Genomic DNA, 20,039 nt, shown 5'->3' with positions numbered 1-20,039 from the left:
TTGTTCGTATGTATGAGCACTATTGTGACTATGATGGGTATTCAAATGAGCAAGGTCAAGATGGCTCTTCTTCAAACAATGTTGAAACTAGACCTGTGCAAGATCCCCATGCATTGGTGAAATCTATTTATAAGATGCATTTGGCAGCGGATAGTTTGGAAAGCAAATCAGAGGTGGAAAGATATTTGGCTGATTATGTGGAAGAAGATTCTCCAAATTTTTGTATTTTGAATTGGTGGAAGGTGAATTCCTCAAAATATCGGCTTCTCTCAAAAGTAGCTCATGAAATGTTAGCCATTTCTCTCTCTACAGTTGCCTCTGAGTCTGCATTTAGTACTGAGGGTCATGTGTTGGATCTATTTCGAAGCTCTTTGTTGCCTAACATAGTTGAAATGTTGATTTGTGCTCAGAATTGGTTAAGAGCTACTGATATAATTGATCTTCAAGAAGCAATGGGAGAAGTTGAATCCTATGAGTCTTGAGTCAGGTAATTTTTCAACAAAGTATTTTTTTTATGATTGTAATTTTTTAATTGTTATATAAGCCTTTTGGGTTTTGAAATTCCACTGTATAATTTATTGTCTTTTTTTTTTTTTTTTTTATTTGTCTCAGAGTTTGCATCTCAAAGCACCATAATGATGGAAGAGGAAGATTAGTTGGAAATTGGAATGCTAGAATCTGGATAGCTTGGATATTTTGGTTCTTAGTGGGACTAGTATAGAACTCTTTTGAAATCCATTCATAGAACTAGTTCTGTATACTTTGTTTATAACTGGCTCAGGAATGATAGGAACTTAGGATGCTAGTTCTATATATTTTGTTTACTGACTCAGTTACATATATTTTGTTTATAACTGAGTCAAGAACTTAGGACACTAGTTCAATAGTTCATATATATTTAGTTTATCAACTCAGTTAGATATATTTTGTTCATAACTGAGTAAGGAACTCGTATATTTTGTTTATAAGTGAATTAGGATACTAGTTCATTTATATTTTGTTTATTATCTCAGTTGGATACTTAGACATATTTTGTTTACAATTGAGTTGGAATATTAGTTTATATATTAATGTATATTTTGTTGATCAATTTAGGTGGCAAGTGTGATATATTTTTTTGCTCAATTTAATAATAGTAATAAAAAAAATTGTCCAACCCATGGGTTTAACTCGACCCATGTGGGTTGGGTTGGGCTTATGTGATGGATTGGATTGGGTTGATTTTTTTTTGACCCACCATGGTGGGTTGGGTTGGGCTTATGTGATGGATTGGATTGGGTTGATTTTTTTTTTACCCACCATGGTGGGTTGGGTCAAAAAATCACCTTAACTTGATCCAACCTTACCCATGCACACCCCTACTGGGAAGTTGCCTAGGGAGACAGAGACTTGAGTATAGCAAGTTGACTCAAGTTACTAATGGGGGAGACCCGCTTTGACAGTAAAAAAGTCTTTAGACTTGGTAAAACCTGAGTATGCAGCTGAGTAAAAGTACAATCGAACAAATTTCGGGCCAGGTGTGACCGGAAACACATATGTGAACGGGAATAAGACATATGTACTTGCTTTTGGCTTTGGACTCGTTCATACTTACTTTTAGAGCATCCATAGCAGTGGAGCTAAAAAATTAGCTTTTTAGCTCCACCAAAAGTTACTTTATCTATTTTACCTACACACATGCTGCAGCAGTGGATCTATTTTAACTTTCAACACAATAAAATAATATAAATATCACAATAAAATAATATAACCACTACAATAAAATAAAATATCACACTTTGTGCACAAAAGCTAAAAAAAAACAAAATACTGGACCCAAACAGACATTAAATGTATATTTAAACCTAAAACCTGAGTATGCAGCTGAGTAAAAGTACAATCGAACAAATTTCGGGCCAGGTGTGACCGGAAACACATATGTGAACGGGAATAAGACATATGTACTTGCTTTTGGCTTTGGACTCGTTCATACTTACTTTTAGAGCATCCATAGCAGTGGAGCTAAAAAATTAGCTTTTTAGCTCCACCAAAAGTTACTTTATCTATTTTACCTACACACATGCTGCAGCAGTGGATCTATTTTAACTTTCAACACAATAAAATAATATAAATATCACAATAAAATAATATAACCACTACAATAAAATAAAATATCACACTTTGTGCACAAAAGCTAAAAAAAAACAAAATACTGGACCCAAACAGACATTAAATGTATATTTAAACCTAAAATTTTATTATCTTACCAACTGATTTGTCATTTTTTAACACGTAATGTAAAGAGTTCTACTATTATAATAAAAAATCTCAGAATATTTTTTCAACAAGTTGAGATGTCAATTTACCATACATTAAAATAAAATAAAATTATACCCAAACCAACAACAGTTCAAAATTAGATTATTGTAATGATATTGTGAAATTTTGTTGTGTTTATGAAATTTCTCTAATAAAAAAATAATAACTAAGTATTTACTTATTATATTATTGATTTAACACTATCATTTATTGATATTTTGAGTTAGGATCAGATGATTTCGTATTACACAATCTCCATACGCTTTCACATTTGCATAATATGATGGATTATGTTTATTATACACACTCTAATATAAACAAGTTTATGAGTATGTGTAATTAAAAAAAAATGAAGAAGAAGTTTACGAGTATGTGTAAACTTGTGTGTAATAAATCGGGTGCAGTAATATTTACCCTAACATGATTATCTAATATTCATGTTGAAAAAAGAAAAAGAAAAAGAAGAAGGTGTCATGTGAAACATTTCACATCAAGAAACGGGAAACAAATAGTTGATAGATCAATGAATCCGTGACCTCACACTCATAGCACATGTCAAGATGGAATACAATTAGGCTATGGCCCATTGAAAAAGTGTTTAGAGCTAGACTTCTTGGAACTGGAGGAGAGTACAGCATATGCCTAGTCAATGGTTCTTTTTCCCATTGTTTCTCATCATTTAATTTGGTCTCATGATGGTCTTTCCGCATTCAATGTCTTATCTACGATGTATGACCCACTATTGCGGTCACGGTTTATCTTTTTCCAGTAGAAAAATCTCTGAAATAGATAAATAAATAGATAATTATATCTCATACGGTCTAAACAAAAAGTCATGAATTGATCAATTACTTTGATATTTTCCTTTACTCTTAGAGCATTTGCAATGGAAGTTGTAAACAAAATACTTATTTTAAGTAAACAGATAATTATATCTCATACCATCTAGACAAAAAGTCATGCACCGATCAATTACTTTTGATGGTGTCACAAATCATCCAAGTCCATAACTCGTCCATATGTCTCATCCAACGAAAGAAGCTACGATAGGCAAAGTAAATGTTCCAAGCGTTCTGGCTAACCTTGTCCATCTATGGACGGACAACTCCTCGTGGAGTCCTACACATCATTTACGCAGGGCAAGCCTTCCAAGATGGTCTCGTCCATCTTTTACTAAAGATGGATGAGTTCATCGTGGAGGTCTCGTCCATCTTTACTAAGGATGGACGAGTTCACCGGCCCGTCCAACCCAGGTAACTTCCACAGCGGTTATGGAAGTTACCCCCAATTCTCCGGACTCCTCGACATTGGGAACGGTTACTAAACAGATAATCGTTCCACGCATACTATATAAGGCTTCTTCGATGAAAGGTAAGGGATTCAGACAATTTCATTTGGAGAGAATACTTCTTCCTTACAGAGAGTTCAAAAGTAACTAACTTCATCATCGGAGGATTTTAGGCCGGTCCCCACCGGTCTCCTCTAATTCAGTGTTCTTTGTATTACAGGAGATAGCCCAAAGATTATCGCTCGAGTCTTGTCAACCCACTGATATCCAAGGAATCATCAACTTTGATATTTTCTTTTACACTTGGAGCATTTACAATCGAGGTTGTAAAAAAAATTTACAATTAAAAGACTATTTTATCTATTTTACAATTTACCTAACATCAAATTCTTATATTCCACATCATATTAAATATTATTCATTGTTTTTATTAATTTCACACACACTCTCTCTCTTTCTCACCACCTCTCTCACTTCATAGCAGTGTCTCTCTCTTCACCCACATATCAAACCATATATCCCATAAATAAAATAAAATAAAAAATCAATCACCACCACCATAACCACAACCAGCAGTAGCCCCCCATTATGACATACCCATACCAAAACTTAGATATAAACAGAAAATAAAAAACCACAACTCACTATAATAGCACCACCACAACTCACTATAGCTGAGTTGTATGCTTAAATCCTATTATTTTGATTCACATTCTCTCTTTTCTCTCACCCAAGTTAACTCTCTCTGCCTCTCTTTCTTTCTCTCTTTCACTTAGATGCAACACCCTTTCTCAGACTTCTCTCTTTTCTTTCACATCCTAATGGTTCTGGGTTTGGGTTTAGTGGTGAGTGGTTGAGAAAGAGACAGATATGGAGAAAGATTAGAGAGAGAAGAGAGAAGGGAGAAGAGAGAAAGATAGTTTTATATTATTTTTACCAATTGTTCATAAGGATGTAAAACAAAAATATTATTTTAATGAAAAAATAGAAACAAAAAGGTAGACAGATGGAAGAGAAGAGAGACAAACCAAACCTTTTATATTATTTTTTGGTATAGCTTATATTATTTTAATGAGTTGTGTAAAAATAGAAACTGAGATATTGGGTCCGTTTGGATTGAATTTATTTTTGCTGAAACTGAAAACTGAAAACACTATAGTAAAATAATTTTTAAATATATGAATAGTACTGTGGAACCCATTTTTAATGAAAAAGTTGCTGAAAATTGATGTTTGTGAGACCCGTGAACAGTACACGGATGCACTGTTCACTGCTGACTTGGTCAACAACTGCGGCTGAAGCAAAAAAAAAAAAAAAAAAAAAAAAGGGAGAAAACACAGACTTAAAACGCAAACGCCATTAGTCCTATCCAAACCACACCATTAGGTGAGTTGTAAAATAAGATAGTAAAATAAATAAAGTAGGTTTTAAAAATATAAAATAGACACTTTTTTACATCCTCAAATACTAGTGCTCTAATGCTCTAAAAGATGAAAAGAAATGAAGGTTGATACCACCTTCGTCATAGGAACCATAAAATATTGAACCTAGAAGAAATTATTGTAGATATTTTAACCATTTATTTAATTGTCGTTTTAATAATTAATTAATTTTAAATATTAGTAAATAAATGTAGATTTTTTTTTTCACTAAAGCAAACCATTATGGCTTATCTTTATTATTTAATTCTCTGTGTAAAATTAATTATTCGTTGAAAATGTCATTTGGTGTTAGATATCCTCTAAGTAGGCATCATGCTCCTGTAAGATGATAATTTAAAATAAACAAACTTTCCTTATTCACATAAAAAAAATCATAAAACATAACTCATTTCCCTTTTAAATTTAAGTATATTATTTTTTAGTAAATATAATTGTATAAATAAGATATTTTCTAAAATAAATCTTAAGTTTTATTTTAATTTTACAACTCACCACCAACTTATAAATAGATTTAGTTGTTCTATTACAATACTTTTTATTCCTAATAATAAATATTACAAATCCGGTTGTCATCTCCATAACATAACTACTTCCCACTTTTAGAAAGACAAAACAATATAAAGCTGAAGAACTACTATTTTTAGTAGCCGAGGAGTCATCTTTTTTTTTTTTTTGAAGTGGAAGAATATATCATTAAAACCTGAAAGGAATACACAGCAGAGAGACAAACACAGCAGGGCAGTAGGCCAAATACAACACCACAGAGGAACAAACTCAGCAGGCCAACAACAACACAACAGAGGAACAAACTCAGCAGGCCAACAACAACACAACAGAGGGACAATCACAGCAGGGCATTAGGCCGAATACAACAAGTCATTTTGGACTAACACAGACACAGCAGGGGGGTAAACCCCATACCACGAGCATGAAGATTCACCACACCGCGCCAGCTGAGCAAGCTCATGCGCTACAACATTAAAAACTCTATTTACATGCTTAAAAGAGCAGAACTCAAAGGATTCACGCATAAGCCGAGGAGTCATCTTGACTTGTGATACTAGTAGTAATAGAATCAAGACCAGGGTAACTTAATCCAGTATTAACGGTACTTAACTCAGTTCCACTACTTGACTCCAACACCTGTCCATGGTAAACATTGTTGTACCAAGGAGCTCCATTGGCAGTAGCAACATGAAATGATACCACTTTTGAATCGGTATCCTTGGTTGCTTCTGCATAATCGTGGAGCTCTAATGCAAACTCCAACTTTTCCATCACATCATTCATTGTGGGCCGTTCGATTCCATGATCACTTACACAACTCTCTGCAAGTTCCACATATACCTTGAAACACTCTGGCGCTATCTTGTTCATTAGATATGGATCAATGATTTCACTAATGGTCCCTCTCTCAATACATTTTCGAGCCCAGCTTGCCAAATTTCGTTCCTCTTGTTGGAGTCTTTGGTTCAATGCTTTCCGAGCACACAACACTTCAAACATCACTACACCAAATGAGTACACATCTGATTTCTCAGTTAATTGTTGGTGCCTTGCATAATCTGGATCCAAATACCCCCATGTCCCCTTTACTAGGGTACTAACGGCAGTGTTATCCAAACCCATTTTGGACAATCCAAAATCTGAAACCTTGGATACCCATTTCTCATCCAATAGAATATTTGTTGTCTTCACATCACGGTGGATAATAGGGTGCTTTGTACATGTGTGTAGGTAGTGCAAACCACGTGCTGCTCCTATGCATATCTGGAGCCTTTGTTTCCAGGTGAGGGGATCATTAGGGGTGTCATAAAGGTAGTGGCGGAGGGTACCATTTGTCATGTACTCGTAAACAAGTATCATCTCACCCTCATCATTGCAGTATCCAATGAGAGATACAAGGTGCACATGACGAAGTTTAGAAAGCATCTCAATTTCTGTCATAAACTCATGAGCGCCTTGTTGAGACTCTTGTTTCATGCGCTTGATTGCCACCACTATATTACCTAAAGGACGAAATATATTGTATTATTGTGTTTCTAAAACCCAATAAATGTAGCAATGAATATGATTTGTGGATTTTAACAACCTATAACATTAATTTGTAACTTTCAAAAATCTATAAGAACACATTAATTTGTAAGTTTTACATAATGAAATTTGTACCACCTCTAGCACCACTCTTGTATTATTGTGCATAAACAAAGAGTATGACGTATGTCTAGTTTCTATGCTCTTTGGAAACTATAGGATGTGATGACGTCCTAAAATAGGACACGGTGATTACATTATACATTTTATTTAAATGGGCAATAATACTCACTTCCATGTTTTAAAAGAGGCCATTTTCTTTTATCTTCTAAAATGTGTATATCAGCACATTGATTGTGGATATTGTGTAAAATAGTGGATGTAAAATGAGTGTAAGAGAATATTTTTCCTTCATATATATGGCCATGTCCAATACGTATAGGAACTCAACACAAGTTGGATTTGATCAAATTATTAAACAACTCTACAAAATATAGTATCACTAATCTTAATTATATGCGGTTAGATTGCAATTAGGACTAATTCAGGAAAAAACTAAAAATTAAAAGATAATCATGGTATTATTCGTTACCTTGCTCAATCAGACCCTTGTAAACATTGCCAAAGCCACCTGCACCGACAATTAGATCTTCATTGAAGTTGTTGGTTGCTGTTTTGATTTCATCTAGTCTGAAGTAGCGGCATAGTTCTCCAGGCAGTGATGAAGCTGTTCTCCTTGAGAACTCTCTTTTGTAAGGATCTGGCCAAAACCAACACCACCACTTTGCTAGTGGATGGTAAGAACCATAACGCTCAGTCTTCTTCAATTTACAGAGAACCAAGAAACACACTAGAGCGGCCACGACTAAAAAGCCAACACCAATTCCAATAGCAATGAACATTGTTTTCTTTGTCTTAGACTTGTTGGCTGCCAGAGCAGGTTGTTGTGGAGGGACCATATTTAGTCTAGCAAGATTGCCAGATGGGTCGCTCAATTTGAACACTTCCACACCGTTTAAAATGGCATCGCGGAAAGTTGCATCTGTTCTAGGGTGTAAATCAATGGCCAGAGTATGACTGTCCTCGCCCTTGTTTTGGATCATTACTACGTAGTCCTTGTAGTATGGCGTATAGCTACTGTCAGCCCACGATATTACATCTGCCGTTTCTTCTGCTAGCTGATAATCTACATAGATGGTGAATACCCTTGTGCCAGAGACGTTTATCCTAGATTCTATTTCGCAGAAATGGAGCCTCACCAGATAATTAAATCCCGTCTCGACAGGTAATCCCCATGTCAAATTAGACATTGAGTTCCTAGTCCTGTTGGGACCCATTGTAGCTGCAGACTGATAGACAGCTTCAGGTGCAATGTATTTTGGTATTTTTGAGTATTTGAGTTTCAAAGATGGATCACGAGGATTTGTACCGTTGCTCAACAAATTATCCTTTGTGCTCTTGGACCATTGTCTAAACATTCCAGTGTCTTCCATTGGGGGTATGGAGCTCCCGCCAATGTTTAATCGATAAACCATCTCGAGTGCCATGCTGTCGTTTATGTAGAACTGAGGAGCCTGGCCAACATAAACAGGAACTTTACCTTCTATAATAGAACTACTTGAGGTATAGTACAGGTCCATAGGCATGGAGACAACCTCAATACCATTAATGAAAGCATAGTACCTAATAGAATCACTTGTAAAAGGAATGAAGGTTAAGTTCAATTTTTTATTTTTTTCAACATTGATGCAGAACTCTTTAACAAAAGACTTTTCGTCTGAAGAATCAGTATAAATGGAAGCGCTGAAGTTTCTAAGTAAGGTGTACGAACCCGCTTTGACAGTAAAAAAGTCTTTAGACTCAGTGAAACCTGAGTATGCAGCTGAGTGAAAGTACAACCGAACGAATTTCGGGCCAGGTGTGACCGGAAACACATATGTGAATTGGGAATAAGACAACCGAGCTGTACTGTAGGGGATAGACTCAACGGATGATGCTTGGCGTTGGGCTTCAGAGGAATAAGATTCGTTGTTTTGTTCCATGGGACCGTACTTGGAACCTTTGTCTCCGATCCAGTCACGCTTATCGGTAGCCTTTGAGTTGCGGATAGAGCCACAGTCGAGGGTAATACTATCAACAGCTGTGTAAGGGGGTGTGGAAGTAGCAACTGTGATATGGTGAAGGAGGAAAAAAAAGAGGAAGAAGATGAAGAAGAAATGTGTCAACATTGAGTGGTTCTTCATGGGAGCAAGAGGTTCCTGAGTAGCTTTTAGGTCTGTACTCTGTTAAAAATGCTGGGGGTAATAAGCGGGAGGGGGTGGGGGCCGTGTGGGAAGTTGCCTGGGAAGACAGAGACTTCGAGTATATAGCAAGTTGACTCAAGTTGCTAATGGGGGAGACCTGTGCTTGCTTTTGGTTTTGGACTCGGTCATACTTACTTTTAGGGACGTTTGGTTCGAGACAAACATTACGACAACATTCCCATAAAAAAAATTATAAAAAAAAAAACATTACGACAATATTATGGTCAGAGGCTGAGCTAGGGGGCTGAGTTAGTGTATGCTTTACAGTTGTCCCACACTATCTTAATTTTGTTGAGTTTCAGAATTGTGTGGCTGTTAACTTCTGTTTGTTATATATATATATATATTTGGATGGAGTGTGGCTGTCAAATTATAGTGTAGTTTAAAATGAATGTTATATTCTCTATTAAAAAAAAATGAATATTATATAATATAGCAGCTACATTTCATATTTATACAATTTGTTTTTTCTTTTTAACCAAGCTATATAACTGTAATCCAGTTTATAAAATTTAATAATTAGAATTCAAAATGTAAGTAATTTATGAAAAAACCATCCATAATTGATGAATATTTTAAGAGAAAAGATATTGTTCAAACATTATATTTTAAACCCCTTAGAAACACTTAAAAATGTTAACATAAACGAATAGATATTGCTTCTCTAGAACATGATCTAGCAAATAGATGTTGACTTAAAGTTAATTTATGAAATAAAATTTTTTTTAGTCATAATAGTTTGACCCCCTAGGAAAAACTCCTAACTCTGTCACTGACATTATAGTGTTTGGTTCATTTATTTGTATAAAAAATTACACTGATATAAAATTACCAAAAAAAAATCACATTACCATAGATCATTGTTATGTAATTATCTTGTTATGTAAAAATCACATTATTTTATGTAAAAATAACATTACCATACAAACTCATAAACTCATTGCATGCACTACATACGTGCTCATAGGTTTTTTTTAATCTTTTTTGGTTCAATGTAAAATTTTTCATTTATCTCAATTTGAAATTTCGTGTTTGACCAATGATGTTGCACATTTGCAAACTATTGACATAATCAGAGTGTGATAAGGCTGGCTCCAAAAAAATGAACACCAAAATTATATTAAAACCATATGTTCGTATATGGAGTATTCACTTTTTGGTACTAGCCTTACACTCCTGACTCTATCAATACTCAGTAGTTCCCAAATGCATAATAATATTGAACAAACATATAAACTTCAATTCAATTTAGGATGAGTGAAACTTTTTTGACATTAAACCAAAATAGAAAAAGGAAAAAAGCCTCTTAGCATGTACACCGCGAGTGTGATGAGGCTAGTATACTATAAATATCATCCAATTTTTGCATTACTTCTAATTTGATTGTTAATTGTTTAATTTTTGAAAAAACAGTATAATTAGAAACAGAATTTTTTAAATATTATTCAAACTAAATGCATCTTAAACTAATGGCATAGAAAGCTATATGCGCATGCTCAAATACTTTTTTTGTTGGACAAATTTTTTAATGACTTCTAATCAGTCACATTTCATTGGGATTTCTTATGCATGTGCTCATAAGCTTTTCTTTTTCTTTTTAATCTTAGTTTTTAAATTTAATTTTTAACTCTTTTTTTGTAAATCCCCTATATGTATTTAGGCTCTTTATTTCAATAATTAAAAAAAAAAAAATTTTACACCACAATAAAAATGCCCAAAACTCACATGCCTCTGCTTCTTGATGGGGGAAAAAACACACCCAAAGAGGTGAAGAAGAAAGAAACAAAATAGTGATTTCGTCTAACCAAGTAGTGAATAACCGAAGAAAAGTGGGTTTTAAAATGAAAGAAAAAAAAAAGTAAAATAAGGGGAAAAAGGAGCTTACCTGAATGATGTGGTAATAAAAATAAATCATTTTAAAATTTTTTGTCACAAAAACTAATTCCATTAGTCTTGGTGAAGATATGAAGCAAGGTTTCATCCTTATCCAACAAAAATCTCATACACTTATCTCTATTTAAGTAATTGACAAAAACACATAAAATTAGTGGGAAACAGATTGACTCCAAATTGGGAATATTGGGATGAATGAAAAAAATTGACATTAAACAAAAAAAAAAAGCCTCTAAACGTGATTAGGGTAGTATAACATAATTATCATTCATTTTTAGAACTTTTTTTTTTTTTTTTTTTGGGAAACTCATTTTTAGAACATTAGTCAAATTGAATGCTTCTTGGACTAATGACACTAAACCCTATATATAAAATCTGGAACTCTCTTTCTAATAAAAGATCAGAGTTTTATTGAATCAGAAAAAATAAATCGATACAAGCAACTGATCTCAATACAGTAAGACTATTCTATATACATGTCTAAATCCCTAAAAAAATAGTTAATCAGTTACTTTTTTTTTTTTTTTTTTTTTTTTTTGAGAATCAAGTTAATCAGTTACTAACTATGCTAACTGTACAATAGTGTTTCATTATATACATGACAACATAATTATTACAAGTCACATGTATCATAGTCTCCAAAACTACGTATGAAAACTTCATGATAATGTATTACCTTAATGATTTCTAGCACATCCCTGCAAGCCCGCTGGTACTCTGTATCTGATGCTTCTGCTACACATTTGCTCCACAATTGTTTATTGTTGTGGCTGTCCTTGTCTACTAGTGATGATGCGACTATGCTTGTACTAGCTTCAGTATAGCTACCAACTATCTCTTTGCTTTGTTGACCGGCTCCACCATTGGATTGCCCAGCAGATAATTCCTTAAGCCTTGAGCAAATTGTATCAGTTTTAACACTATGTGAATGCTCAAACTCCCTTTTTTTTTTGAGAAATTTTTTCAATGACTTCTAATAAGTCACATTCAAAATTTATGCTTTTATCTAATGATATAATCACAAATTCACAATATATAACGAAATCTTTGATTGTTAATAAAAATAATTAATCTTTTGATGGGATCTTGCTTTGTTTGTAATTGAATTTTTTGCAACTATTGAGAGGCGTTTTAGTATTCAAGCAACTTATACCATTTGTCTATCATTCATTAATTTATAATCTTTGTTGGGTACATTTCTTTACACCTAATATTATTTAAATAACACCTATTTATTTCTTTTTCAAATGTTACAAACAAATTATTGGGCATGCCTAAATATTTTGTGATTATTACTATGCTATCCCACAACCTTTCTCCTCTCTACCAAAAAACTAGGCTACAAATGCAAGACACTATGGGACCTAATATTTTCTTGTAAAAGCCCGAATTATTTAGTGAGTGAGATAAAATGTAATCCTTTCTAAGGCCCAAGAATTTTATACTTAGCAAATATTCGAAAAAACCCATGATGCAAATTCATGGCAATACTATCTTTTCCAATGAGATTCAACCCCATGATCAAAGCCTATGATTGAAACCCGTGGCAAAGTATTTGTCAAAAAGCCCAGTTCCCACTGGCAATATATCAAAAGCTCAATCTTCATTGGCAATATCAAAAGCCTAGTTCTCAGTGGCAATATCCAAAAACCATTTTTCATTGGCACTATTTTATCAAAGAGTCCAAGATTATTAACGCTTGGCAAAGAAAAAAAATATCATGGTATAATCGTTGCTTATTGCTATGGCAATCGTTTTATAAAAACTCATTGGGAGTTATCTTGAAGATTATGATCTCATGTTATAAACCCTTGAAGTGCATGATCATCTTTTGTGTCACAACATCAACACTCATGGTAAATATTCAAACCCACAAGCTAAAACATTTAAATTATGATGCGGTTATTAGAAACTACGAGCATTATTTACAATACGAAATTCATGATAAATGATTTACAAAGGCATTTTGAAGCTTGTCTTATTGTTTCAAAAATTACAACTAATTGCCCAAAGACCCATTATGAGTATCTATGAAAAAACCCAAAATATTTACTAATAAAAATCCATGAGGAATGAAAACCCATGGCAAACATGTGCTGTTAATGTCCATTTTGTAAGATGCATACAACCCGGCTCAAAGGAACCAGCCCATGTAAGCAAGCCCAATCCAAAAGACCCCAACAAGAGGCAGAGGGTTGAGAGTGGACAACCAGCCCTTGTTCATCCCTAACCAAAAAAACAAAGAGACCCCTACAAGAGAACCAAGCTTTTGAGGGTGAACTAGGGGTTGTCTCATCAATTTTCTGTCACCCTCTACCTGACGTGAATAGTGCCTGAAGGCTGTCATATCAGCTAAAGTTTAAAGGATGATGGAACTCTATCATCTTCCTCAAGACTGTACCTCCAGCAAAAGGGGAGTTGAAACCAAATTATCCAAACCTCAACAAATTGATGCTATAAATGTTAAAAATGTTCAAGATGTGATTCATGTGCCAAGCCCATGAATCCCAAAGGTGAAAAATTGGGAACATGTGATTTGGAGGGCATAAAGGGACCTCCAACAAAACTCCCTGAAGTGGACTTAGAGTTTAACACCTGGCTTGGGGTGTTGAATCCTACTTCGTGGGGGTCCAAATCTCAGTTGCAGCATTAGGATTCATTCTTGATACATGCCTTAATCCCATTGATTAAGCTTAGCCCTAGAATTCCTGGCATTTAATGCAAAACACTCTAAAATCCCATCATTACCCAAAGAAGCAAGGCAGTCCCTAAAGTAAATCTCCTACTTCTAACCAAAATCCTAGGAAGATTAACCTTGATTCACTACCTCTAATCAGTCATACCATTTTTGGATTCTTGTTAATTAATACTTCTCTAAAACTCCATTATAAAAACGTAAGCACATCTGCCCAAAGGGATAGCTACCCCCCCTCTGAGACTTTGGATTCGTTTGCCATTTTTGCTGGTGGTTTAGCTCCCCTTAAGCTCACCACTCATTATCTTTAGCCCACACTCATCTAATCTCAGATATTCTTTTCCCTCCTTTACACAATCACAGCTCATAAATGTCTTCGAACTAGTCACAAACAGACCAATACTCACAAAAAACCTTAATCTCAATATTAATCCTATCACACTCACTCAAAACAGCCCACATTCACCTCATTCATGCCTTACAAAGACACACTCACCAAAATCTTAGTTTAATACTTGCTGCACTAAGTTAGGATCTCTCTCTCCCTTCACACTATGCCAATTAATGCTTTTTCTTCTTCCTATGGAACCTTTAATTTTTACCTTTTATTTTACTGTCGAAGAATATGATGTATTTATAACAATCGAACTCTTCTCTCACATTGATGTAATGATGGCCGAAAGTATAATGAATTCCTCTTGACCGAGACATACAAGGACCCCCAAGAGTTAACACTTTCCTAAATTTATCTAATTATTGATTGCTGGACTGTGTAATTTCACCCTTACCGTTGGACAATTTATCTTTCTGAACTTAAGCATAACTTCACCCTTACTGCTGGAGAATTTATTTCCCTTGAACTATCAGAACAGGACCACTAATGTACTAACTAAATATTGTAAAGTATTTTCATTGGGCTTTTGTTGCTATTTTGTTAAGTGCAGCCTTTGTTTTCTTGCTTGGATAGGGCTTGTCATCACACTGAAAGCCTTTGGGTGCCATCTCAAAAGCACATAGTCGAGTTTCGGCTTGGTTTCCCAACATTTTATTCAGAGGCATCAATTTCCCCCTCAACAATCTTCAAGCACAAAATACTTATAGGTTCTAGCTCTTAATTTTATTATTATTTAAATATATATAAAAAAAAAAAAAAATCAAACTACGAAAATGCTTTTAAAAAGTTTTACAAAAGTTGGTAATATTGATGCAATTTTAGAAAATATAACTAATGGTTTACAATTTGTTACCCCATTTGAATATTACACAGACAAATTTTGATATATCCATGATGACGATGTAGGCTAAGTAACTGATCATAAACCCCATGTATCTTTGTCTATTTTAGAATACTCTTAGAGTATAAGTCCAAAGGGCTTAGGCCAGTAGTAAGTTACTAATACATAGCATATTGTCTACCTATATATAAGGCAAACTATTTACTTTATTTCTTACAGTTTAATACACAATCTTTCAGACTTTCATATGATATCAGAGCCAATATTTGATTCACTAGTTTTTCATCAGCAATTAGTTTATTTTTCCGTTGCCTCTTCTTCACCAGTCGACCACCATAGCTGCTGGAGAAAAACGACTCCAAACAAACGATCACCCTGCTGTTTCAGTCTGATCTTACTTTAACTCGTATAACCACAAACAGGGGTCTTTAGGTCATGAAACTGCGATCTCAATTCCCCCAGAATCACATCGATAAGACTCCACATGCACCGCTTATCAAATTGAATCTCTAGTAATGCAACCACCAAAAATAACTCTCCAATCAATATTTCATTGGAACCATCATGATTTTTATCCTCAGATCTACAAAAAAAAGGAAATCCGGTGACCATCTGACAGTCCACGCACCTGGATGCGCTGACCAAAGCCACTGCTCTTACGCTCACATGCCGCTTATTCGTTTCACATGCCATACGCGCCAACATAGAATTGCTAACATCAACAAGCCAATTGAAAATGCCACGTTAGGCAAATTGACCATTTGACTGACACATTGAATTTGTTTGACTTTGACCAACTGGGTTGACATGTTGACTTTGACCAACATAGGATAACTTTGACTTTGACTAGGGTGTTGACTTTAATCCTAGGTTTGAATTTTTCAATCAGGTGCTTCCTCGTTAATTATTTCTTCCTAATTTCATTTTTGCAATCCATTTTTGTATTTGGGGTTTCCTTATGGCACAACTGGCACAACAAGTATTTCTCGTTCGATTCAAGTCGTCCTTATTGGCGACAACTACTTTCACTAGGCACAAGTCATACGCAGCTTGCTAGCTCAAAGGTTGCAAGTTATGGCTTTATGTGACTAGGCAACGCAAAGTTCCTAAATGCAAAGAGGGCGAAGCTGATGATGTATATGCTCTCCACTTTGAAGATTGGGATTATTACTTGGCTTTGCAACACCTCCACTCCTACAATTCACATGGAATTTGGGGGATACAATCCAACCAACAAAGTTTGGTATATACTTTGTTCCCAATATTCTAGATCTGATGGCGTAAGAGATCATAACCTCATGGTTGCTTATTATTGCATTTCATAGTCGCTTGCATTTTCTTTAGGATCAATTTACTGTTTCATCAAGACTCTATTTGAGGTTAAATTTGTAAGTGCAAATCGTGAAAGAGTATAACTACATCAATTCTTGATGGGTGTACGTCATGGGTTTGAATTTGTGTGTAGCTAGCTGCATCTCACTCTATTTCCCTCAGTTAATAAAGAGGTCAATAAATTGGATCGTGAAGTGGTTCTCTTACTATCTCCTCACTCTACCAAATTCCTTTGCCTATGGTACTTGCTACTCCAGCCTCTATCACTACTACTGATACAAACTTCGCAATGCCTCTTGGCCCTTCCCAATATAAGAGAAATGATAACAAATGATTCAATAAAAATCATGTCAACTGCAAATTCTGTAAGGATAATGGACACACCCTGGAGCAATGTTGCACTCGTGCTTGTATACTTCAGAATATGACAACCTTGGCTACCTCCAAGCTACTCCTCCACAGGTTGCATTAGTATCCAATCTTGTCAAGTCTACATCTTTGACTACTTCAATCTTCTTTGTAGCAGATGTGCAAGCTTTCATCAACCAGGTTTTATCTAGACCTTCTAGTGAATCTAGCCCTCTCTATGATGTCAGGTAATTCTTCTGAGTGGCTCCTTGATTTTGCATATGGTAATCACATAGCCCTAAACCCTGTTCTCATAGCCGCACACACCCACTATTCATCATACTATTTACACAGCCAGTGGTTCCCTCATGATTGTTAGTCAAGTAGGTTCCATTTTTGCTCCCAATTTGTCTGTCTCTAGTGTTTACCGAATTCTCAATCTTGCTCAGAATCTCTTATCTGTTGGTCAAATGACTAAACTTGGATTAATTTTGTTATTTTCTTCTAATGCTATTATTGTACAAGATCCTTGGAATGGGGCAGATCATTAGGACCGCCCGTAAGGTTATACGATTGTTTCAGCTTCATTCACTCTATCTTCCTTCACCTGGCCTTTTAGCATCTACAGTTTTTCCTTCCACCTCATCATCTCTTGAGCTTTGGCACTCATGTTTAGGTCATTCTTCTACTTCACCTATCCAATTACTAGTGTCTATGGGTATATTAAGCACGACATCCAATAGTCTTTTTGATTGTATGGCATGTCAAGTTGGCAAGCAACTTGCATTTCCTTTTAATAAAAGTGACTCTTATGCCTTAACACCTTTTGATATTGTTCATTCTGATGTATGGGGTCCCTCTCTTGTTCCAACAATGGGAAGTTCATGATATTTTGTTGTTTTTGTGGATGACTTTTCTCGTTACACTTGGATTTACTTAATGAAAAATTGTTATGAAATTATTACAATTTATCGTAATTTTTCCAAAATGATTAAGCCTTAATTTTCAAAACTTATCAAATTTTTTTGAACAAAAAATGCACAACAATAATGCCAACATGACTTTCTCGATATTTTTCACCATTATGACACCATTCCCATATCTCTTATCCAGACACTTCTCAATACAATGGTCATGTTGAAGGTAAACTTCTTCACATTCTAGACACTATTAGGGCACTCACCACCACCACTTCCACTCCCTCAATGTTGTCTACACCATTAATAGGTGTCCTACACCTATCTTACAACACCAAACACCCTATTTGTTGCATGACACAACTCATAATTAGAGCATTCTTAAAGTTTTTGGTTCATGCATGTTTTGTTCTCCTTCAACCCCATGAATGCATAAAACTTCAACCCCACTCACAATTATGTTGTTTTCTTGGTTATGGAATTGAACAAAAGGGGTATAGGTGTTACAATCCCATTGCCAAACGGCTTAGGATCTCTCGTCACGTGGTCTTTTGGGAACACAAAATGTTTTACATTTTGTCCAATTTCATGGATTCTACTTCTCCAACTTTCAATGTGGATCCTATTCCAGACATATTCCTTGAGATCCGATCTACCAACTCACCTCCTAATGAGCCAATCGTTGCAATTCTTGCTAGGCCCTCACCATTTGCCCTACCTACAAATCTTGCAACTACTCCTAACCCTAAGCTTCATCAATCTACTTGGGTAAGAAATGTTCCCTCTCACCTTTTGTGACTATTATTGTTTACCTATCATTGCATCCCTTCATAAACCTCAGAACTTTCATGAGGCTTCCTCAGACCCATTGTGGCAACAAGCTATGAAAGAAGAATTGGTACACTATATAAGACAAACTTGGAATATGATTGATCTTCAAGTTGGCAAATCTGGTATACGTTGAAAGTGGGTATACAAGATCAAGTCTTGCTCAGATGGCAGTATAGATTGCTACAAGGCCCGCCTAGTTGAGTTTGAGGAAACCTTTGCCCAGTTGCTCATCTTTCATCTATCCAATCATTTATTTCCATTTCCGCATGTCTCCAACATTCTCTATCTCAAATAGATGTCAAGATGTCATTTCTCAATGGCGAGTGTAGACATCCCATTTGCAACTCCTATTTGACCTAACTCGCATTGTAGTGCTATGTCATCACCATTACATGTCTCCAAGATAAGACCAAAATTTTGGCCATTTGATCTCCAAATATTTTTCGCAAAACAAATCTTAAGGTCATAACAATAAAAAATGACAATTCATGAGCATTAATCAGACCAGCGGATTAAAAGATATCAAATAAACAAGTTTTATTTTCTCAAAAAAAAAAAAAAAATTTAACGATAAGGTGCACTTGCATAAATCAGATTCTTACCATGGGTAATTATAATATCTTAATCCTGATTGGCCTATTTTTAGTCCAATTTAAATTGGGTGATGTGTTGTGATCCTATTAACTAAGGGTAGAGTTTTTGTAAGGTTGCATGCACCAAATCTAGTCCAAGTGAAAACATTTATTGATTCATTACAAAATAAGTAAAAATTGATTAAATAAATAAATAATTAATTAGACATATTTGGAATTAATTTGCTAAACTTGTGGACCATAAAAATCAGAAAAAGAAGTCAAAATTCAAAAGAAATTAGGTTTGAATTGGAAATGGAAACAGACAAAATGAAACAAGAAAGATCTGGAGGATCTAAGGACCAAGTGCCGATTGACTTGCTCCCCACATAAGTTGACCATGGATCCTACATTTTTTCTATAAAAAAAAAAATTTTAATTTTCCTAAGTCTCTTTATTGCTTTGAAACCTAACCCTACCTCCCCTACTCTCAGTATAAATGCTCCCCATCACCTCCAATTCAAAACACTTAGAAATTGTTTAAAATCCCATCAAAAAAGAAAACCCACAAATTAACCCATCCATAGTACTCATTAGTCACTTCCTTTAACACGTGTTTTTCCTCTTTCTTTATTATTATTATTATTATTAATCTCCAACAGATCTGCCTCTCAAACCTTAGTGTCGGCCCTAGGCCTAGGCCATTTAGGTCATGGCCGAAGGCCCCCTAACATAGAAAGGACCCCAAATTAATATGGGGCAGTATTTTTTTTTTTCCTTTTTTTTTTATAAGGTTATTTTTTTTTTCCTAATTAAAAAAAGAGTAAGTTATCTGTATTTTTTTTTATCAC

The 20,039-nt window shown here is 34.9% G+C and overlaps 1 protein-coding gene across 1 annotated transcript; it reads right to left on the bottom strand.

Moving 5' to 3' along the window:
- Positions 1-5,646: 5,646 nt before the first annotated feature.
- Positions 5,647-9,401, bottom strand: LOC126720876 (receptor-like protein kinase FERONIA). Its single transcript, XM_050423713.1, has 2 exons — positions 7,655-9,401; positions 5,647-7,037 (listed from the first exon to the last, which is right to left on the bottom strand). The coding sequence occupies exons 1-2, from the start codon at positions 9,303-9,305 to the stop codon at positions 6,052-6,054; spliced, it is 2,637 nt and encodes an 878-aa protein (XP_050279670.1). The 5' UTR covers positions 9,306-9,401; the 3' UTR covers positions 5,647-6,051.
- Between the last annotated feature and the right edge of the window lie 10,638 nt (positions 9,402-20,039).

Source organism: Quercus robur, chromosome 4 (assembly GCF_932294415.1).
Source record: "Quercus robur chromosome 4, dhQueRobu3.1, whole genome shotgun sequence".
NCBI classification, from domain to species: Eukaryota; Viridiplantae; Streptophyta; class Magnoliopsida; order Fagales; family Fagaceae; genus Quercus; species Quercus robur.
This window is presented reverse-complemented; position numbering and strand designations above follow the sequence as displayed.